The 24,381-nt window shown below is 43.8% G+C and overlaps 1 protein-coding gene across 1 annotated transcript in view; it reads left to right on the forward strand.

The window, feature by feature from the left end:
* Positions 1–24,381, forward strand: part of PUS7 (pseudouridine synthase 7) — a 69,179-nt gene that overhangs the window by 40,809 nt on the left and 3,989 nt on the right. The window contains exons 11-14 of the mRNA XM_040412626.1: positions 14,300–14,460; positions 18,536–18,662; positions 22,361–22,462; positions 23,213–23,342. Coding sequence (XP_040268560.1) covers positions 14,300–14,460; positions 18,536–18,662; positions 22,361–22,462; positions 23,213–23,342 — 520 coding nt within the window. The remainder of the gene's footprint in view (positions 1–14,299; positions 14,461–18,535; positions 18,663–22,360; positions 22,463–23,212; positions 23,343–24,381) is intronic.

A 24,381-nucleotide genomic window follows, 5' to 3' on the forward strand; every position in this document is an offset into this window, starting at 1 on the left:
GAGTCCTCATCGGAACACCTGGAGGCGGCCTCTCCTCGTCAAAGCTCACCAGGATCGAGGAATCTGAGAGGATTACAGAGCGTAGACCCAGGCGCGGAGTGATGGACTCCCTCACATGTCTACGGGACTGATAAGTATAGTGGGGCTGATGTTATAAATGTTATAGTTGATCTCCCTGTTTTAACAGGGGAAGTTGGAAACTGTTTTATTGTTATAATGGACGATCCCGACTACTAAAGAGTGTGAACCACTGATACGGTTACCTAAGCTGAGCAGGACATTGTACACCACAAGCGGAGAGAGGACATTATGAGTTCGCTGTCATTGTATACCTATGCATTATGCTTGCTGTGTACAGGCTAGGTATTCCACAGGGACACAGTTCAGGATAGCAAAGGAGGAGGGAGGAGGCAATATCACCCCTCATTGATTACTAAGTGGGATACAGAGAATGGGGGCATATCAATAGTAAGGGGATTACTGTCATTTAAGCAATGAGCTTAGGTGTCTAGGACGGAGAAGGAAAGAGATTTAAAGGGTTTCTATCACTTCGTTTCACCTATTTAGCTTTCAGACACTAGCGATCCGCTAGTGTCTGCTTTATCTAACCATCCTAATATAAGAGCTTATTGTCCTGCCGTTTAGCTAAAAAAATAACTTATATAGATATGCAAATGAGCCTCTAGGTGCTATGGGGGCGTGATTAGCACCTAGAGGCTCCGTCTACCTTAACAAACTGCCGCCGCCCAGCGCGTCCCTCCAGCCCGCCCATCTCCTCCGGAATGCGATCCTCTCCGTGCGCGTCTCTGTTATGCGCAGTGAATGTCTGATCGCTTCCCTGCTCAGACATCTCCACTGCGCCTGCGCCGATGACGTCATAGTGCTCCGAGGAACAGGCGCAGTGGAGATGTCTGAGCAGGGAAGCGATCAGACATTCACTGCGCATGCGCAGAACAGAGACGCGCACGGAGAGGATCGCTTCAGCTGGAGATGGGCGGGCTGGAGGGACGCGCTGGGCGGCGGCAGTTTTGTTAAGGTAGACGGAGCCTCTAGGTGCTAATCACGCCCCCATAGCACCTAGAGGCTCATTTGCATATCTATATAAGTTATTTTTTTAGCTAAACGGCAGGACAATAAGCTCTTATATTAGGATGGTTAGATAAAGCAGACACTAGCGGATCGCTAGTGTCTGAAAGCTAAATAGGTGAAACGAAGTGATAGAAACCCTTTAAGCAGTTTTTTTTTTTTTTTCACACAGGTTTCTCTAGTGTTGGAAAAAAGTGAAGCCAGAGCTCAGTTATTTCTTAGAGGTTTAGAGCAATGGTTAGTTATAGGGTGCAGCTCACCCTGGGTTGGAACGTTGCCAGAACAACTTCAGGTTATAGGGTTGTTTAAAGTTGGGGAAGGGAAAGGGAGGGGATACCGGTTTCTCACTAGTGGTCACAAAGGGCATCTAAAAGCTGTAAATTACCCCTATGGATAGCCGTGTCAAAATTGTCTCTTGGAACGTCAAGGGACTGAGGGCCCCTAACAAACGCCGGCTGATTCTGAAACACCTCAAACAACTGGGAGCAGATATTGCTCTTTTACAAGAGACCCATCTCTCAAATGAGGATTTTGTGAGGATGAAAAAATATTGGGTGGGGGAAGTGTATGGATCGGGGGTGGTAGGAAGAAAGGCAGGCGTGCTGACACTGCTAAAAAAGGGAATACCTTATAAAGTAATAGGTCACACTCATGATAACCAGGGAAGGGTTTCCAAATTACATCTAATGGACAGGGGAAGAGATACCAGTATTTTGAATGTCTATGGCCCAAATGAGTATGACGGACCTTTTTTTAGTGCATTAGCTAGTGATATCTCCAAAGACCTGATGAAACTAAGGATACTTGCAGGTGACATGAATGCTGTAGTGAATGGAGAGGAAGATAGGAAAAGGGATCCGGGGAGGAAAGGTAAAAAAGGGAACATAGATAACAGACTAATGCAACTCATGACTGACACTGATCTGATAGATTTGTGGAGGATCCGAAACCCAGAAGGGAGGGAATATACACACTATTCACATGCTCACCAATCGTTGTCACGGTTGGACTATATACTATGCGACAAGTCAGGGTCAGCACACTTTTCAGATCCACACATTGAGGATATGATCATTTCAGATCACTCCCCGGTGACGATTACTTTAAAAAGAGATGCTCCCCGAGGTACTGACTTCCTTTGGCGGTTCCCAACCGCATTATTTAAAGATGAGGAATTAAAAAATTTCCTAAGGGGTTAGTGGTTACAGTATGTACAAGATAACAAGGACATCGATAATCACCAGCTGCTATGGGATGCGGGAAAGTCTGTAATAAGGGGACGGATTATGGCGTACATGTTCGGTAGGCGATAAAGGAAAAGATAAGTGGTGACCTAAAACGGGCCTATACTTTCTTCCAATCTACCCCTAGCCATGACTCTCGTATTAAATGGCAGAAGGCCAAAGCAGATTATGAGGATTGACTCAAAGTGGGATAGCCTTGCGATGACTAGATGGGAGGCACATCTATACCGCTATGGCAACAAAGCAGGCAGGTTACTAGCTAGATTAGCAAAAGGACAGAGACTGAATTCTTCCATCCAATCCCTTAAGGGAAAAAATGGGAAAACGATCTCACACCCGGAAGAGATAAATAAAATACTGAGGAAATTCTACGCGGACTTGTACGCAGCCAATTCTTTTCAGAGAGGAGGTGGTAGAGATTGGCTAAATAAAATCCCATTGACGAAGACAGAGAGATTCTAAATGCCCCGATCTCCACGGAGACAGTCGCAGCATATATTAAAAATCTTAATTAAATAAATAAGATATCGCACTAGAAGAAATGGAAACCAAAAGGTGCTCCTGTAAATTGAGACCACTCACTCAATAGAAGGATTATGAGAAATATATAAGGTACAGGGCACTCAAGAGACCGTGACTATGTGGTTAACAAATATATAGTTTTATTTAGATTAAGTCAAATAAAATAAATGCAATAAAATACACAATAGATAAATGCTTCTATAATAATATCACTATATTCATGCTATTCAAAAGTCCGCTAACATATAGATTATCATCAAGGCGGACCTCAGTAGTATGACCAGCAAAAAAATGGTATCAAAATAACTAAAAGTTCATCCAATATTATGTGCAGTCTTTAAAAATAGATACCTGAGTATAGTTGATATGGACCAAGAAATCAAATGTCCCGTATTTAGTAGCAGTGGCGTCCCGCCGAAAACAGGTGAATTACTTGCAAGTAAAATAAATTGTAATCGACCAAACCTTGACTTTTGACCACTCTCCGAAATGTGCCTCTGGTTTCTGCAGCACTTGTAAAATCAGGAGATTGCAGGCGGCTCTGTAAATCGCTATCCAAGCCTATAGACCTCCGCTTTTAAATCGAAATTGCGCAATGGTATAATGACGGAAAAATTTGTCGGTAAAGGTCCGCTTCTGTATATTGGTCTCCGGTACTTCGGTCTTTCAGTACAAAATTTGGGGGGTGTCGCACCAGACGCGTTTCGGGGTCTAGCTATTTGCCCCTTCCTCAGTGGTATTCTTCACCCCTTCCAAAGCCCCTCTTTTATACTCAAACTTGTGTGATTTCATTGGTCTCTGTTTCAACATCAGGTCAGGTTCATTAATTGCTCAGGTGTGCATCGTTAGTACACCTGAGCAATTAATGAACCTGACCTGATGTTGAAACAGAGACCAATGAAATCACACAAGTTTGAGTATAAAAGAGGGGCTTTGGAAGGGGTGAAGCATACCACTGAGGAAGGGGCAAATAGCTAGACCCCGAAACGCGTCTGGTGCGACACCCCCCAAATTTTGTGCTGAAAGACCGAAGTACCGGAGACTGACCAATATGCAGAAGTGGACCTTTACCGACGAAATTTTCCGTCATTATACCATTGCGCAATTTCGATTTAAAAGCGGAGGTCTATAGGCTTGGATAGCGATTTACAGAGCCGCCTGCAATCTCCTGATTTTACAAGTGCTGCAGAAACCAGAGGCACATTTCGGAGAGTGGTCAAAAGTCAAGGTTTGGTCGATTACAATTTATTTTACTTGCAAGTAATTCACCTGTTTTCGGCGGGACGCCGCTGCTACTAAATACGGGACATTTGATTTCTTGGTCCATATCAACTATACTCAGGTATCTATTTTTAAAGACTGCACATAATATTGGATGAACTTTTAGTTATTTTGATACCATTTTTTTGCTGGTCATACTACTGAGGTCCGCCTTGATGATAATCTATATGTTAGCGGACTTTTGAATAGCATGAATATAGTGATATTATTATAGAAGCATTTATCTATTGTGCATTTATTTTATTTGACTTAATCTAAATAAAACTATATATTTGTTAACCACATGGTCACGGTCTCTTGAGTGCCCTGTACCTTATATATTTATATTAAAAATCTACCTTTGGAGAAGGCTCCAGGGCCCGAAGGGTATAGTGGGGAATTCTTTAGAATCCTAGCCCAGGATATTGCCCCGATCCTCTCACAGATCTATACAGGCTACATGAGAGGGGAGCCGATCCCATCACAAACGAATACGGCATACATTAAGGTCATCCCAAAGCCTGGAAGAGACCCCACCAACCCAGCCTCATACCGCCCAATCTCTCTCATCAATGCCTCTCTTAAAATCATATCTAAAATCCTGGCAGATTGTCAAATTTGCTACCTAAGCTAATATCCCCAGCTCAAGTGGGTTTTATTCAAGGCAGATCGGCAGTGGTGAATATAAGAAAAGTACTAACCGCATTGGACGAAGTAAAACTCAGGCCTGCCTCCCATCCGTCCCCGGCCATAATTACCATTGATGCAGAAAAAGCATTTGATAACGTGGACTGGGGATGGATGGGAGAGGTGTTGGATGAAATGGGCTTTTCTGGCCCATTTAGAAGCTTCCTTAATGGAATCTACTCAGGCCCACAAGCCAGAGTCTCATGCCAGGATATATCTCTGGCCCCATACCTCTGGGAAAGGGGATGAGGCAGGGTTGTCCACTTTCCCCGCTCCTTTTTAACCTGGCGCTAGAGCCTTTGTCCAGACAGATTGAGAGAGACGAGGGCCTGGAGGGAATTAAAATTGGCAAATTAGGCAGAAAAGTAATTAAGCATGCACTTTTCGCAGATTACCTGCTGGTATTCTTAGAAAACCCACACAGAGACATCCACCATTTGTTTGGAGTACTAGAAGAGTTTGGCTCCATTTCGGGGTTTAAAGTAAACGCAGATAAATCAGAGCTACTGTTTATTGGTTCCCAGACGTCGAAACACCACGCACGGCCTTTAGGAATACCCATACCGATTGCGTCCCGATCAATAAAGTACCTAGGAATTAACATCGGCAACACTTCTGACTCATTATACACACTAAATTACCCACCATTAATTAAAAAAATCCTCGCAGACGTTAAAAGATGGATGACTCTTCCACTAACCCTGGGAGGGAGAAGTCGTCTTCTGAAAATGATGTGTGTAGCTAAACTCCTTTATCCCATGCAGACGATCCCTATCCTACTCGAGCATAAAGACATTAAAGCATTGGAAAGGGCGTTCAGATCTTTCCTATGGGTGGGAAAAAAATCCAGAATTTCCCTAGCAAAACTACAATTACCAAAAAACTTAGGGGGACTGAACTTCCCAGACATAAGAGCCTACAATTTAGTGAGTCTTCTAAGACACAGTGTAGACTGGATATTCAGAACAAACTACTACACTAATACAGCCTTAGAGGAACAGCTAGTTGCCCCTTGGTCTTTATCGACACTGTTTACACACTAAATATTGTGCCATTTCCCCGGAGGTCAAAACGAGCCTCTTAATAAAAGACACTATAGCGAGCTGGAAAGCAACGCGTAAAATGTTTTCACTACCCTTCACTTTATCTAAATATATGAATCTGTGGGGACATCCAGAATTTCCGGCAGGAATAGAGGCTAAGCACTTCAAAAAATGGAGAGAGCTGGGGATTAATAAGGTGAGGGATATGTGGGATGCACAAGAAGGAAGGTACCTTACTTATTTGGAATTTAAGGACAGGTTCCCAATACTACCAAATCAACATCTACTGGCGTACCTACAGGCCAAAGAATTTCTATCTGAACAAGTCTTAAATCTAGCGAGGGAAATGGGAATGAATGACTTCGATCTATTAATGGGCCGGGGACTCAGGAAAAAATCGCTTTCAGAGTTCTATTGGGGAATAAGAGATATGAAACGGAGACAAGTAGCTGAAAGTCATTTTTTTCACAATGGGGGAAGGAATTTCCGTCAGTAGATATAAGACAGACCATTCTAAAGGGGTGGGATACAATTAGAAAAGCGACACCAAATGAGGGATGGAGGGAGACGTATTTTAGGATGATACATAAGGCCATATATGGCTTCCGTTTTGCCTCTCGGACGCCCCACCCAGACAGGCTTACGGAGTGTCCCAAATGTCACGAAGGCGGTACAGACCTTTACCATGGCATATGGTCTTGCCCGGAGACGAAAAAATTCTGGGCATTGGTCATATCTCAAATTAAGAGTCACCTAAAAGTTGAAATCCCACCCACCTCAGAGCTTTTACTATTCCAGGTAGCCCCCGAGAGGCAAAAGTTAACCCTGCTTATACATCTCCTGTTATTAGCGGCTAAGAGGTGTCTTTTTAGGGAATGGCTCAGACCCATAATGCCTTCAATGAATAGTGTTTTCATACACACAAAGGCATGTTTTATGTATGAGAGGGCAGAAGCAGAACAGTATAGAGGAAAGTATATTGAAACTTTCTTCAGCAGATGGGAAGTATTCATAAAAATAGCCCTAAACAAAGAAGAACTAGTAGAAACAATGAAGCCCTTTATCTACTGAGTGGTACCTGAAAAGGAAGATACTAAACAATCTAGGGAAGTTACAGATAGACTGACTAACGGAAAAAGACCAATCCTTAGATTTTAGGGGTTAGGATATGATTTGATTTATTTTATTGGGTTAGTGACCACGAAGTGAGAGGGAGGGTTGTTCAGCATTGATTATGGTTAATGAGGAAAACTGGAGATAATGTCATTATCATAAATACATAACGCAACTGTGCGGGCTTATGCTAATGCTATATTCACCGTTTATACTATTTATTATGTACAATATCTGTAACATGTATAGTTTACCTGTGAAAAAGTAGACGCCTGCACTGAAAAGAAAAGATTTCATATGTCTTATTCTTAATCTCAATAAAGATTATATTTAAAAAAAATCAGTTTTGAATACCTTGAGGGGTGTAGTTTATAGAATGGGGTGGTTTCTATTATGTAAGCCTCGCAAAGTGACTTCAGACCTGAACTGGTCCCTAAAAATTGGGTTTTTGAAAATTTCTGAAAAATTTCAAGATTTGCTTCTAAACTTCTAAGCCTTGTAACATTCCCAAAATGATCCAAACATTAAGTAGACATATGGGGAATGTAAAGTAATAACTATTTTTGGAGGTATTACTATGTATTTATAGAAGTAGAGAAATTGAAACTTGGAAATTTGCTAATTCAAAATTTTTGGTAAATTTTTAGTATTTTTTTTTTTTATGCAAAAAGAATTTACTTTTTTTGACCCAATTTTAGCAGTGTCATGAAGTACAATATGTGACGAAAAAACAATCTCAGAACGGCCTGGGTAAGGCTACTTTCACACTAGCGTTCGGAGCGGATCCGTCTGATGTTTCATCAGACGGATCCGCTCCGATAATGCAGACGTTCGCATCCGTTCAGAACGGATCCGTCTGCATTAAAACTTAGAAAATTTTCTAAGTCTGAAAGTAGCCTGAGCGGATCCGTTCAGACTTTACATTGTAAGTCAATGGGGAACGGATCCGCTTGAAGATTGAGCCATATGGTGTCATCTTCAAGCGGATCCGTCCCCATTGACTTACATTGTAAGTGTGGACGGATCCGCTCGCCTCCGCACGGCCAGGCGGACACCCGAACGCTGCAAGCAGCGTTCAGGTGTCCGCTCACTGAGCGGAGGCTGAGCGCTGGCAGGCGGATGCATTCTCAGTGGATCCGCCTCCACTGAGAATGCATTGGGGCCAGATGGATGCGTTCGGGGCCGCTCGTGAGCCCCTTCAAACGGAGCGCACGAGCGGACACCCGAACGCTAGTGTGAAAGTAGCCTAAGTAAAAGCGTTTTCAAGTTATCAGCACTTAAAGTGACACTGGTCAGATTTGCAAAAAATGGCCAAGTCCTTAAGGTGAAATAGGGCCGAGTCCTTAAGGGGTTAAGTATCTGGGTATACAGGTATTGGCGGATCCTCAGGATTTTATCCGTTTGAATTTATTACCTCTATTAGATAAATTTAGACGGACGATCCAGGTGTGGATTAGACTCCCCTTGTCACTCATCGGTCGCACCAACTTGTTAAAAATGATCTATATGCCACAGCTCTTGTACATTTTACATAACTCCCCGCCCTGGATCCCCTTACGAATATTTCATTCTATTAATGCAATATTCCGAGACCTTATCTGGAAGAAAAAAACACCCCGAATTAAACTTGCGGTGCTGTGTAGATCCAAAACCCAGGGGGGGTTGAGTGTCCCTGACCCACGGATGTATTATATAGCGGCCCAATTACAGCATCTTCGGGGATGGGGAGAGGTAGATAAGTTGAGCACTGCTGGACGAGTTGTGCAGCAGCTTATCCATACTAAGAATGTAATGACAGCTTTGGAGGGCGGAGTTTTTTATGACAAGGGTAGGCAATATGATATCTTACGCACCATACACACAGTGTGGTGGAAAGCTAAAGAGATTGGAGGAATCCAAGGGTATACACAATTTACCCCAATCTGGCCTAACTACCTGTACAAAGAGCTAAACACGGTAACTAATGTGAAATTATGGGACGTCTATGGTCTTAATCGAATGTGTCAGCTATATGAGAACAACTGTCTTAAATCCTTTAATATGTTACAGCAAAAGTTTGGACTGCCTAAGACGTTATTTTAGGTCTACCTTCAGGTACGACATGCTGTACAAACACAAGACAGTAAGGAGAAAATAGTCTCTGCTGATTCACATCCGATTATTACTCATATTACCTCCCTGGGGGATACAAGAGGGGTGATCTCCTCGTTCTATCTGAGCTTAATGGAGGCGTTACACAAGGCCCATCCGCTACAGCTATATTCCAAATGGCAACATGATGTCACTGACTTAACAATGGAACAGTGGGAGGAGGTATTGGAGGATTTCCCGGTGGTAGCGGTAAGTGAGGCCCACAGAGTCTCACAATTGCTATTACTGCATAGAGTGTACAGAACTCCAGTCTTATTACACAAAATGGGGTATAGGACGGAGGATACTTGCCCTAGATGTGGCGCACATAATGCTGATTTAATTCATTTAATGTGGAATTGCCCAAGGCTGCGAAGATATTGGTCTGATGTGGGGAACTTAGTCTGTAATGTGTTTGATATAACTATTGATCTAACTCCTACAATCTGTATTCTGGGATATACCAAGGAGATGCCTGTTACCCCTGAGCTTAGAGTAGCGATCACAAGAATCCTTTACCAGGCAAGGAAGCTAATTGCGTTTCACTGGATTGCCTCTGTCCCCCCGGCTATCCAGAACTTAGTGGATAAGATTCATATGCTAGTAAGACTAGAGAGTTCCGTATACCAAAAACGAGGGAGTAATAAGAAATCCGAAAAAAATATGGTCCCTTTTGGATATCGCATTATATTGTTGTGGTTTAATGTAGTAGACTTGTTGCTTTGAATGGTGATGGGAACTTACTGCATGATGATCTGTGAGTAAGGTTGGGAGATAGTTGGCGTGGATGCTGGATTTGCATATGGAAAATGGAGAACCAATGGGAAGTCGAGCAATGGCTTATCCTGAAGATCTTCTTGGAATATTACGAAGCCATCATCGATGCCTCTCCTATGGACTTTCTTACAACCGCGAACCCGGGACTCTGGGTGTGGGGAGGGTGAGAGAGGGAGGGATTATGTTTTCCCCTTTTTGGGTTGTTTGCATAAAATCTTATTGAAAATCAATAAAAAAAGATTTGATAAAAAAAAAAAGATAATACAAACGGGTCCGTTCTGAACGGATGCAGACATTTGTATTATCTGAACTGATCCGTCTGTGCAGATCCATGACGGATCCGCACCAAACGCGAGTTTGAAAGTAGCCTTAGTCCTATTGGAAAGGCTGCAGATGCTCAGTAAAGGAAAGCAAGATTGTAAGCACTGCAGTATACAGTTATTACAAGCGGAGTCCTAAAGAGGAGCCATAGGCTGCAGCACATACAGCCATGTGACTGCTCACTATAAGGGCCCTTGCACACGACCGTATGCCCTCCAAGATAAACGGTCCATGAGCAGGCCATATGTCCCGGAGTGGCATTGATTGTGCGCACGGAAGTACACAGCACCATATATTACTATGATGCTGTGCACGTCTGGCCACCCGCGGGGCTATTGTCTATAAGTTATGGTCTCTGGTAGCGGAATCCATAATGTAATTCTTAGATAACCCGAACCTTGTACGCTGAACTTGAAAACACAAGTTGGCTCAACACCAGCTGGGGCTATTTGGTATTATTTAAAGGCTTTGTATTTGAAGGGAATCGGTTACCAGTGACCTCCCTATCCAAGTGTTTGCATAGACACATAGCTGTAGTTCACTTGATTAAATGGCTGTTTTTATTTTGTGGATCCGAGGATCCGTTCCAGAGTTACAATACTTTTTCTCGATGGCTATGGACACCTTTGTGCATTAAAAATTAATAAACGCACATAATAAAATTCCACTTGTTAGTTTACTGGTATCAGCTTTGCTTCACATGCCCTCAGAAATGCTCTTCTAGGAGTTTTGCTGAGTGCTGACATCTCCTGTGAGAATCTGTGGGCGTTCCTTTGGGTTTCACATACACCAGCACAAGCTCTGCTGCCCCGCCCCCACATGCTGTTACACAGCTCAGCTAGCAGCCACTTACATATAGGCTGCTGAAACTTGCAAGTAACTAGGTAGTAACATTTCATTCCAATCCACAACATGGTGAGTCTTACAGTATTCTTCAGCCTGTAATCGGCAGATCTATTTCTCACTTTCCTCTCTGTAGAAAGTCCATTAATTGTAGACATAATAGATATTTCTGCTGATAACATTAGTGCAGCAATTTACATTCAGAACCATGGTGTTATAAGCAGGATATAGATCTCATTACTGACAGCTCTCACTACCTGCGCTCTCTTCTGAATACAGTATTTTGTGCAGTCCGCACAGTGAGCGGTCACTTGTCCCACACAGATTAGTACAGTGTGACGACACACAATGCTATGTACTGCAGAGTACATCTGTTCAGCGTCTACCAGAGGTCACAATAACACCTGTATAAGAGTCATAGACACCCGCTCAGGCCATTTTACTCCCTGGAAAAAGACTCATGGGTATTTTTCCACATGTTTTTTTTCTAGTCAGGAGCGCTGTATCAGCAGCCTGGCAGGTCTGTCACACAGGAACATCTCCAGACTAAACAGCACATTATGTGTACAGGACCTGTGGTGATGTCACAGTCATGTGATCAGCCACGTGTGGGGGAGGAGTAAAGCGAACTCCTGAGGGTCCGTGTAGGACTGTGCTGGGTATGAAGGTTCCTTAGTGCAGCATGTGTACCATATAAAGCAGGGCTATGTAAGCATGTTGTGCAGTTTTCTGTATGGCAGAGCTGTGTATGCAGTCAGCACCATCTGGCAGAGCGGTGTATGCAGTGAGCACTATGTTCCTCCCGACAATCATCTGCTCGCTAGCAGAGAAGACCGCTGCTATTACATGCAGCAGCATGGGGAGGAGCAATAGCTATGCCATCATTCATCCTCATGCAGTATACTTATTTTCAGACAGCAGGTCGTGATTAGACACCACAATATGCCGCCTGTAAAGAATATTTTTTTAACATGTTAAAATATTTGAATTACCTGATAAATGAATGTTTGCTCAATCATCGGGCAATCGGCGGCTTTGTGCAGATGTAGCAGACGAATGTCAAGAGGGAAGAGCTCCCTCCCGTCATTCAACTGCTCGTTAGCAGAGGACACCGCTGCTATTATATGCAGTAATCTCCTCAATATAGGAGTGAATGATTGCTAATGCAACGCTCGTCCCTATACATTCTCATGGTTTGCCGTCAGCGGAGCACTTATTAGACAGCACAATCTGCCGCCGGCAAACAATGACCGTTTTTTTTTAAGGGTTTGTCACCGGAATTAACCCTATTAAACTAGCTGACATTAGCGATGTGCTAATGTCAGCTGAACCTAACTAGCCTATTCCTACTTTTATCTATGCCCCCCCTACTCCAGAAATATAACTTTTTTATAATATGCTAATTAGCCTCTAGGTGCAGGGGGGGTGTTGCCCCTGCTCCTAGAGGCTCCGTTCTCCCACCTCTGGCCACGCCCTGCTACACTAGATTGACAGCTCCAGGCATCCTACTGCCAGCCCCGTCTGCAGTGTAAATCTCACGCCTGCGCCGTCCCGTTCAGTATTCGGCGGAGGTGCAGTAAGTGAAGGGCGCTTGTTGGCTGCCGGCTTCCTCACTGCGTCTGCGCCGTTCAGTATTACTGAACGGCGCGAGATTTCCCCAGCGCACAGGGTCGACAGTAGGAGACTAACGCTGCCTGGCCCTGTCAATCTAGTGTAGCAGGGCGTGGCCAGAGGTGGGAGAACGGAGCCTCTAGGAGCAGGGGCAATGACCCACCTGCACCTAGAGGCTCATTAGCATATTATAAAAGTTATATTGCTGGAGTAACGGGGGCATAGATAAAGGTAGGAATAGGCCAGTTAGGTTCAGCTGACATTAGCACATCATCTAATGTCAGCTAGTTTAATAGGGTTAATTCTGGTGACAGAAAACCTTTAACATGTCTAAGGATCCTGATGATTGTTCATTGGGTAATCGTCAGCAGTCTTTCTCTTCCAGATAATCGCTAATGAGCGTCACTACAAACGCTTGTTAGTGATCATATTAACATATTAATATTTTTGGTTGCGCACCCACAATACTGCTTTGTTCTGATAATCTGTAATAGGGCCTTTAAACTGTGAGATGATTGCTAAAGAGCGTTCATATGAACACTCGTTAGCGATCATTGGCCAAAATACCGGCTTGTGTAATACAGTCTATATACTACATTGTGTGTAGTGAAAGAGTAATCACTAATGGTCTCGCATACAGCACAGCCTGTCTCTCAGTCACTGCTCGCTCCCCTGCCCCCTGGCGAGCACTGGCCTGTTAGCCAGGGATGGGTTTTACAGCTCCTAATAGACGTGGCAGGACTGATAATAAGTACAGAGACCTGGGATGTGTATTAGGGCTCTTTCACATGAGCGGATGTCGTGCGGGTAATCCAATGCGTGAAAGAGTGCCAAGCCACGCTCCAGAGAGCAGAGACACGGAGCATTAACATGATTTAAAATGCTCCGTGCTTTTGTGACATTTTTACTACAAAATCACGGTGACAACTTTATCTCACTGGGATTTTGTAGTAAAAAGGTCACAGAGAAGCACAGAGCATTATGAATCATGTTAATGCTCCGTGTTTCTGCTGTCCGGAGAGGGGCTTGGCACGCTTTCACGCATCGGATTACCCGCACGGCATCCGCTCGTGTGAAAGAGCCCCTAGGAGCTGTAAAACACATCGCAGACTGGGGCTGTCGTTAGCAGGGAGACGGGAGGAGATGACAGATTCTCTCTAAACTCACTGAGAGCAGCCTGCTGTGCATAAGAAGCACAGCAGGCTGTAGAACAAAAACGAGAAAAGATGGATAAATACAACCAATTGGAGAAATGATTTGTACCCACAATATAAATTAATATGAAGTTTAAGTGTTTGGTACAATTAAGGAGTCACCTATGCTCTCGTTTACCCAAGATCTCTGCCTTCCTGTGGCCAGCCCCTTCCTCGCTGCTTTGCCACTGCTTGGCCCTGTCTAGGCAGGGGCTGACCACAGAAAGGACCAGAGCTTGGGTGCAGCGAGAACAACAGTGATGCCCTTATTGCGCCAAACGCCTTTCATATTAAGAAAAAGTATCATTATTTGAGAATGGAGCCACAGATCCTCAAGAAAGTGTTTTAATCAGGTGAACTATGCCTATGTAAACAGTTGGATAGGGAGGTCTCTGGTGACAGATTTCTTTTAAGTCTCATATCTATGTAGAGATCAACATTATTCTCATTAAGATGTGTGTGTTTACAGCTGAAAAGGGATATCTGGTTGAGTGTAGAGAAGTGTGGGCAAAGACAAAGGACCCAGATGCTGCACTGCGAAAATTGCCTGTGAAGCGGTGTGTAGAGGGTCAGCTGCTTCGTGGACTTTCAAAGTATGGCCTGAAAAACATTGTAACAGCATTTGGCATAGTGAGTATTTATGATTTTACATAAACCATTTTCAGGTTTTCTGAACATTTTTGCTGCTGCATGTGGATTGATTCTGGATTGTACAGGCTTTTGATTTGTTTGCCACTTTCACACAGTCAGTGTTTGTTGATTTGGCGATTTCTATCAGAGTGCGAGTCAAAACCAGGAGCGGGTCAGAAACACAAAATGATTCTCATGTTTCCATTATACTTTTTATTTGTGTGTGTGTGTAGGCTTTACTCCTGGTTTTGGCGCAGTCACTGCTTAAAGAGATCAAACTGTGTGTGAAAGCAGCCTAAGATTGTTCTCCTCACTCGTGAAAGTTTACTAGAGGGGTGATCCTGCAGCGCCCGAAGACCCTACACTACCATTCTCCCTTAATCCCTGGCTTCTGCAGGGACTAGGCTGTCTCAATCCCCAGCCTGTCCCCAAGGTTCCGAAGATGCACAATAGTAATTTCCACTCCAACCATCCTCTATATCAGGTTTCCCCAGGGCTCCCTCTTTTCCGGGTGACTCTCCTTACCCCAGGGCCCATCCACCCTTAGCCCCCCGAGTCTTAGTCCTTCTCCAATCCATTCTCTTCCTTAGTCTCTGGACCTTCCACTTTCTTTGGTTTCTACGCTAGCCTCCGCTGCGGTCTTAAGCTTTCATGGCCTCTCTGACACTGTCATTCAGACCATGATGAAGGTGCGTAAACCCCAGTTTGCTAGGCTCTAACAGTGCAGGCTTGAAAAAGGTTTTGATCTGCTGTCCCTTAAAGGCCAGATCTCCGCCTTCTCTATTGTGTTCTAGGAGATCCTAGCCTTTCACTCTCAGATGAAGACATTTCTTCAAGGGGTGGCACACTACGTTCCTCCTGCTATGGAACAATGGGACTTAAATCTGGTCCTTGATGACCTTCAAACTCCTCCTTTTTAACCCTTAAAGGGAACCTGTCATGTGAATATTTGATTATAATCTAACTAATTATATACAATCATTAACTATTAAAAAGTGCCTTAGATGTATTCACTTACTGGTGTGACAGATGGTTACCTCATAATATACACACAAAGATGCCGCATGCTAATGAGCTGATTTGAGTCCGGCGTGATGTCATTGAGTCCAGCGTATATTTAATTCAGAGCTATAACCACTCCCCTGCCCACCTGATGCTGATTCCTATGGAAACAAACTGTCATTCAGCAGCAGGTGGGCGGGGAGAGTCAGGAGCTCATGAATATTTATGACTCATCCATTATCAGCTGGAGCTTTTCAATACAAGATGTTGGCAGATTGACTGGGTCAATTAAAGAAAGTGACCCAGCATTGTGCTAAGAGAATCAGTCACTTATTTATGTTGCCCTTAGTTAGGACACCATAAAACTGGTGACAGGTTCCCTTTTAAGGGAGGTCTCTTTGTTTTTGCTCTTTTAGGTGGCCTTTCTGGTGGCTGTCACCTCTATTTGCGGGGTTTCAGAGCTCGCTGCCCTGTCTTGTAGGTCCCCTTTTCTGGTTCTTCACCAGAACAAGGTAGTTCTCCTTCCTGTCCTATCTTTTCTTTCCACAGTGGTTTCCTCCTTTTTACATAAATGAAGACTTCATCTTTCATTCATTCTTCCAACCCCTCTCATCCCCGGGGGGGGGGGTCACATCACCGCCTTAATGCTGTGCAATCATAACCTGCCTGTTGCTGATTGAGCCTTTTTGTTGATCAGACTCACTTTTTGTTATTACCGAGGGCCCTCATAAGAGCCTACTGGCCTCTTAGGCTACTTTCACACTAGCGTTCGGAGCGGATCCGTCTGATGTTTCATCAGACGGATCCGCTCCGATAATGCAGACGTTTGCATCCGTTTAGAACGGATCCGTCTGCATTATAACTTAGAAAATTTTCTAAGTCTGAAAGTAGCCTGAGCGGATCCGTTCAGACTTTACATTGAAAGTCAATGGGGAACGGATCCGCTTGAAGATTGAGCCATATGGTGTCATCTTCAAGCGGATCCGTCCCCATTGACTTCCATTATAAGTCTGGACGTATCCGCTCGCCTCCGCACGGCCAGGCGGACACCCGAACGCTGCAAGCAGCGTTCAGGTGTCCGCTCACTGAGCGGAGCGGAGGCTGAGCGCTGGCAGGCGGATGCATTCTCAGTGGATCCGCCTCCACTGAGAATGCATTGGGGCCGGACGGCTGCGTTCAGGGCCGCTCGTGAGCCCCTTCAAACGGAGCTCACGAGCGGACACCTGAACGCAGGTGTGAAAGTAGCCTTAGACGTCCATCTCCCAATGGGCTTGGTCGGCCATTAAAGGGAATCTGTCACCTGGTTTGAGCATATTAGGGTGTTACTACTGCCATGTACAATAAAATACCTTATTTCTTGCTGTAGTCTTCATTTTTTGTTTTATGGTTTCATTAGTGATAAAATCCACTATTTATGTTATACAAATGAGTGTCCAAGGTGCCTAGAGGGGCATTATTATCCTAATCTGGAGCCCAGGAACTCCCACGTACAGTGCCCAGCCCGCCTTCCTTTAGAGCCCAAGCAGCATAAGTAACTGCCCACACCCGAACTCTTTGCCGCGACCCCCTCCGCTATGTGAAATCTCACGCAGGCGCAGTACCGTGGACTGCCTGCACTATGTGGAAGCTCCTGAGGGCAATAGCTTTAAATTTATCACTGGGCTCGGAGCATGCTCTAAAGGAAAGCGGGCTGGGCACTATACGGGGGAGTTCCTGGGCTCCAGATTATGATAATAACGCCCCTCTGGGTACCTTGGACACTCATTTGCATAACATAAATAGTGGATTTTATCGCTAATGAAACCATGAAACTAAAAATGAAGACTACAGAAAGAAATAAGGTATTTTATTGCACATGGCAATAGTAACACCTTAATATGCTCAAACCAGGTGACAGATTCCCTTTAAAGGGGTTGTCCAGGTTCAGAGCTGAATCCGGACATACCCATAATTTCACCCAGGCAGCACCCCCGATGTTAGCATCGGAGCATCTCCTGCTCCGATGCGCTCCCTTGCCCTGCGTTAGATCGCGCAGGGCTCTTTTGTTTACAATAACACACTGCTGGGCGGAAGCTGGCAGTGTGTTTGGGGAAGTCACCGGGCTTCCTGGCAGCCCCATGGAGAGTACGTCACCGTAACTCCAGAAAATGCCTTTGCCCTGTGTGATTTAGCGCAGGGCAAAGGAGAGCATTGGAGCATGAACTGCTCCAATGCTCATGTCAGGGTGAAAATGGAGGTATGTCTGGGTTCAGCTCTGAAACTGGACAACCCCTTTAAAGAAGCCTACCTTGCTAAGGTTCAAGATCCTCCCTTTCGAGTGACTGCCTTGTCTACTCATACATTCAGAGCCTCCTGGGTAGTTGGGCATCAGGCTTGTGCTTCCCAGGTCTGCAGGCTCCCACTTGTCTAATTTTAACCAGATTCATTCCTTGGCCTCTGCCAGTGGCAGTTTGGTCATAAGATTCTGCAGACAGCAGTGTGCTTGGCTGCTCATGTGGCTGTCTTTCCCCCTTTCGGGGACTGCTTTAGGACATCCCACAGTGCTGTGTCCCCCAATGTCATTAACAAGAAAGTTGGATATTTGTAATTACTGTAAAATTCCTTTCTTGTTGAATGCATTGGTGGACACAGATCCCACCCTTCTTTTTTGTTACTGTTGTCAGGCTGTTATTTTTATTATTATTTTTTTTAGTCTCTTTTGGGTTCTTTTTCTTTTTTGCCTCCCTCCTACTGCTTTTGTTCCCAACTTATTAGCCTAGTGCCTGTGGAGAGGATATAGCCTACCTGGGCAGAGCCAACACTTCTCATTTCTAGGGTCAGTATCCTAGTGTTTGCTGGGCATATACCCATTGTACAGTGTCCCCCAGTGCATTCAACGAGAGAGAGATTTTACGGTAAGCAAAAAAATCCATTTTCACCATATATAGTGCAGTAGGGAAAGATGGCATGTACAGTACTTGTTTTTCACAGCACCAATTAACGCAGGGCCCAGTGTTGCTTGTGGTCCTGACAGTGTTATGGTTGCCTTAAATTTTGGTGAATAAATCTCTTAAATTTAACTGCTTTTGTTTAGATTCCTAGGAACAACCGGCTCATGTATATACACAGTTATCAGAGTTATGTATGGAATAATATGGTAAGCAAGAGAATCGAGGAATATGGACTAAACGTTGTTCCTGGGGATCTTGTGCTCAAAGGAGGTATTAAACAGATTTCTCTTTTTTTTTATTTATTTTTTTCATTTGTCAATTTAGAAGTCCAAATTGAACTGTACTTATTCAATCCTAATTGTCCGTGTCAGGACCCCAAAACATAGATCTTTAATACGTTAGTTTAGGTCTATGTGTCCACATAGTACATGGAACTGTCAACCGCCACACAGTTCTCTGCAATGACACACTGACCAAAGTAGTGTGTGCCCTGAGTTTCTTGTCTGTGCAGTAGAACAGAGGCATGACTTGCACCATTTTACTTTTGTGTGAATTCGGCCTGTGTGTAAAAGTGGCAAAATAATCCACAGCCTCATTTTTCAGTACCATTGCCTTTTTGTTTTGGCTTTTTATTAATGCTTCCCAATTGGTTCATGAAAATATTCAAATTTTCAGACTATTTTTAGAACAGGGGTCAGCAACCTACGGCACTCCAGCTGCTGTGAAACTACAATTTCCAGCATGCTCTATTTATTTCAATGGAAGTTCGGAGAAGAGCAAAGTAAGTATGCATGCTAGGAGTTGTAGTTTCACAACAGCTGGGGTGCCGGAGGTTGCCTACCCCTGGTATAGAACAAGCATGTTCTCCTCAAGCATTTCATTGTATTTTGGGCTGTCCGCGGAAGTTAGACAGCATTTAAATAGTAACTGTTTTAGGTTTTGTTTCCATAAATCAAGTACAAGCCTACATAAGAATTTTTTATACTACACTGAGGAGCACTACTTTGACTTTCAGGCTCCATATCTCACCATCCACTACAACTTCTAACGTGACACTACTATCATTTTATAGACTATCATCTTGGCTATCTCATACATAAATTGGACCTGCAACTATTTAGCATATGATTAGTTATGCAGATTCTTGTCATGTATCTGCATTGTTACGGATTTGCTCCTGGTGGTGGAACAATTTTTTTCTTCTTGTATACTAGAAATTACAACCTGTTCTCACATTCCCTAATAGCTTAGTGTCTTATAAGGTTGATTCCCAAGCGAAAGGTCACTGGTTCGAATCCAGGAGCAGCAATGAAGAAGATTTCCCAAGAAAAGAGAGATGGCATCATCCAGCTCATCGATGGCAGTATATCGGCCAAGAAAATTGCCAAACTGCATTATGTGAGCGCCATGACAGTTGGAAGAATATGAAATAAAAGTCCGTCCATCCATTCCAAAGCCAAGAGGTGGACGTCCAGGCAAAATATCGGAGTCAACAAGTCAGATTATCACAGGGTCTATCAGTTCTGGCATGACAAACACGGCAGTGGAGGTGGCTCGTATTCTTCGTAATAGTGAGATCACAGACGTCCATTCAAGCACCGTGCAACGCACATTACACAAGTCTGGAATGGCGGCCCCAAAAAAGATGAAGCCTCGACTTTGAATATTGTCATAAGAAGCGTCTGTTCGAGCTTTCAAAAAAGTACTAAACAGTGGACAGTAGGGGTGGGCGATATAGACGATATGCGATATAAATTTGGCCAACGATAGAGATTTCGTTTATATCGCCAGATCGCAGTAGAACATGGCATGCGCCGCTCTCGGCACGCACCATGTTCTCCTGAGCCGGCACAGTGGAGAAGGAGGGAGTCCCTCTCTCCTCACTGTGTGCGACTGCCACTGACCACCAATGAGAACAGACTAGGAGGAGGGGAGGGACTGTGGCCACTGCGCCACCAATGAATATAGTTAAATGGATTCTGTCACCTTGATCACATCAGTCTGCTCGTTTTGTATTAAAATATACTAGTATTACTGCCCTAAGTGTTCTCCTTTGTCTAGAAAATCGCTTTTATTTATATGGTAATTACCTGGAGCCCAGACGCGCCCCTTCTCCTGGAGCCCAGCACCTCCCCGCTAATTTATTCACTCCTCATTGCCAGCTGGCGCATGTGCAGTGCGTCCTGTGAGGCCGATTCCAGGCGCTGAAGTGTATCCACGGCGCATGCGCAAGCTTATGGCTCCGCGAACGCATTCCGTAGATAATTGCGGCGGATCACGGCGCGCAGTAATAGAGGCCAGGTATGGGATATGGCCGGCACATGCAGGCTACGTTTGTCTTCAGGCATATTAACTATATTCATTGGTGGCGCAGTGGCCACAGCCCCTCCCTTCTACTCCCCCTTTTCTAAGTATTATATAAATTGCGGGCCCCCCCCCCCCCCCCCCCCACACGATTAAATCATTGGTGGCAGCTTCTGATCGGAGCCCCAGCAGTGTAATCGTGGGGCTCCGATCGGTTACCATGGCAACCAGGAGCAACTGAGGCCCAGGCTTCCTGCTGCTGTGTGCACTATGCACAGGGCAGCAGGTAGAATGTGAAGTCCTATTCACCCTGATAGAGCTTTATTAGGGTGAATAGGACAAGGGTTCTAGCCCCTAAGGAGGCTAATAGTTATTAAATAAAAAGTAAAAAAAAAAAAAAGTTTTAAAAAGATGTGCTTGAATCTGATCGAGAATACAGTATGTCCAGAAGGATTCAGGCAGTGTTAAAATCCAAAGGTGGATTTACAAAATACTAAAAGTTGACATTTAGAATTTTAGGAGCAAAACGGTAACCATGCAGTCACGAGAATCCAATTTATGTATAAGATGAACCAAGATGATTGTCTATTAAATGCTTTTTTCTGCTCAGATGCTTCTTTCCCATGTTAGCTGCACCAGGCATGGTCTGTAACTGATCAGTTTTAATTCATAGGAGTACATAACACAAGTGAATAAAAATTTAAATACATAAAGAACACCTGGCCATGGCATTTTTTGCTGGAAAAACACAGCACCACTAAAAAGGCAGACTAGGTTGGAGGGTACACGCATATGATGGCTTATTCTAAAGTCACCAATTACTCTTTTATTCCTTAGGGTACACATTGCATATTACATATGGATTTTCCACACAGATTTTCATGTACCAGCTAAGTAGATGAGATTTTCAAAATTTCATCTACATGATGCAAAAATTTTAAATTGACCTGTGGTTTGGCTTTTGAAATGTCAGTTTGTGCAGATTGTAATTGTGGATTTTACTCTTTGCAATGCAAAGGGTGAAATCGAGTGTAAATCAGAAACAAAATCTGCATGTAACACAGGCAGATTATGAAGCAGATTCATTCCGGAAACTCACTAAAATCTGTGCTGAAAAACTGCATAAAATACACTGTCGTCTGCATGTGGCCTTAAAGGGGTTTTCCAGGTCCCAGTAAGCCACCTTAATTAATCATATATTGCCTGCCAAAGAAAATTTCCATACTTGCTGTCTCAAAGTTATGTGGATCAGGCGCTCTGGAACCCAGTCGTGTCGCATCCTTTACCAGTTTTCCAGTCTGGTCTGTGGTTGGGAATGTCGTATGGAGGAGGTGCTGTGGCCGGGCCAGGACTATTTGTCTCCCTGGTGCATGCACAGATTAGGTAGATGGCGCAGGTGTCTGCACATGTGCCAGGAGGTGGAGTAATTCTGGCCCTGTCTACAGCACCACCCCCATTTTTGGCAGATCACAATTTGGAACAGAGTGAAAACAAACCCTCCACCCTCTTTTAGAAGTAAAAACTATGGATTTTCATATATGTGTGTATATGTGTGTGTGTGTATATATATATATATATGTATGTATGTATGTATGTATGTATGTATGTATGTATTTATTTATTATTTATTTATTTTGTTTTCTTCTTTATTTTTGCACTTGCAGCAACGGCAATCGTGCTTGATGAAAGCAATACCCACAGTTACACCATCCATGACGTAGTGATGCCACTTCCAGGCTTTGATGTCATATATCCTAAGCACAAAAGTAAGTACAATTTTCATTTATCCACTATAGTGATATATGGCCAGACAGCAGTGCTTTTTATTAAAACCAGATCAGCTGAGTCCCAATAGAGGAGGATCTACTGTCATGCACCAATTACAGGTGAAAAGAAAACATATGGCAACAAAGACAATTTTATTTTTTTCTTTTCGATATTTTGATTAATCTGCTGTGTGTGTGTGTGTGTGTGTGTGTGTGTGTGTATATGTATATAACAGTATCTCACAAAAGTGAGTACACCCCTCACATTTTAGTTTTGTTTAGACATTAATGGCTGTGTGTTATTTTGAAGGCACACCAAATTTACAAGCTGTACACTGACTACTTTTATATTCTATCAAAGTGTCAGATCTTCAGTGTTGTCCCATGAAAAGATATAATAAAATATTTACAAGAATGTGAGGGGTGTACTATAGGTGACACTAAAGGTAAAAATGTTTACATTGACCATTTTTACTCTTCCCCTTGTCTATGGGGTGTCTTTCTCCTCAGACTGTCACTGTGAGCACTGTTGGATATTCCCCCTTGACAAAGGTGAATTGTCCCACCCACTTGTGAGATGCTTAGGAGGAATAAAATTACTTGCGGTGTCGGGAGAGATGGCCGCTGCTGTGTAAATAAGCTGCACCCTTCCTGCTGTAGCCAATGAGGCTTATAGATAGTGTCCTCTGATGAATAATGTTTAGATTTATGCATTGTGGCTCATTGTGTCTTATGTATTTTTTTATAAAGTTGCTGCAGCTTATGAAGAAATGCTGGCTACTGACAAACTGGATATAAATAACATGAGACACCGCGTAAAGGATTACTCCTTAGCTGGAGCTTACAGGAAAATATTAATACGACCCCAAGACGTTAGCTGGTAAGTACGTCTGTTTAATAAAGGCATTGTCCACTGTTGTGTACATGAAGAACTGTATAGTAAAAGTTACTCAACCATATATACTTAATATCAGTGAAGGGAAACCTTCATTCAGCAACTTAAGGGTAAATGCACACGTTCAGGATTTATGTAGACAATCTGCACTGAAATCTGCGGGTGTTCGCAATTGGGACGGATTTTCCTGTCCCCATTGAAGTGAATAGAGAAAATACCTTTGTTAACATTTGTGTTGGTTACTTGCCGTAGAAAACAGTCTTTACTCTACTTGCAAATTAATTGTGAAATGCCGAGGGGGTGTTATTAATCATGCATGTGCCCAAGTCCTCCTGTCCTAACAGTTTGCAGCTTCTGACCCAGGGGCGGATTTGCCATAGATCTTACAGGGAAACTTCCCGAGGGGCCACCCAAGTCCTTTCTGCTGCTGACTGGGTAGATAATGAGCTCTCAGTGGTAATTAACGATGTGGGACTCAGGTACTGTAACCGGCTAGCGACCGCACACGCCCTCCTGAATTCAACTGCTGTGGCCCACACCTCACCTCCTAAGCCCCTTGCTCCATAGACAACTGGAGGAGGAGAACAGAAGATGGTAGCTATTGATGGCCACCACAGAGGGCCAGCTTTTGGGGCAGTATATTGTGTTATTTGGTTCTGCTGGGATGGTATTTTGCACCATGGTTTTGTTGACCCCGCCTACTTGTGTTGCTTCGCCTTCTGTTAATTTGGACCTGCCTGCAAAATGGTGCCACTTTTAGTTTTATTTTATTTTCTAGGGCCACTTTGTTTCCAGTCCGCCCCTGTTCTGACCTCTCCACTATAACGCCTTTCCCCCGCTCTCTGTGGTGTTGAGAGTACTGGCTTAACTGGGTGAGAGGCCTAGGTCAGGATTTGGGGTGTACTATCTATCCTTGCAAAGAGCACCTTAATCAGAGTGAGGAGACTTATAGGCAATATATGCTCCTCTGGAATTCTAGGAAGAAAGGGATGCAAATATGCTCTTAGCAAGATTGACTTATAGG

This window comes from Bufo bufo, chromosome 1 (assembly GCF_905171765.1).
Source record: "Bufo bufo chromosome 1, aBufBuf1.1, whole genome shotgun sequence".
Taxonomy (NCBI): Eukaryota; Metazoa; Chordata; class Amphibia; order Anura; family Bufonidae; genus Bufo; species Bufo bufo.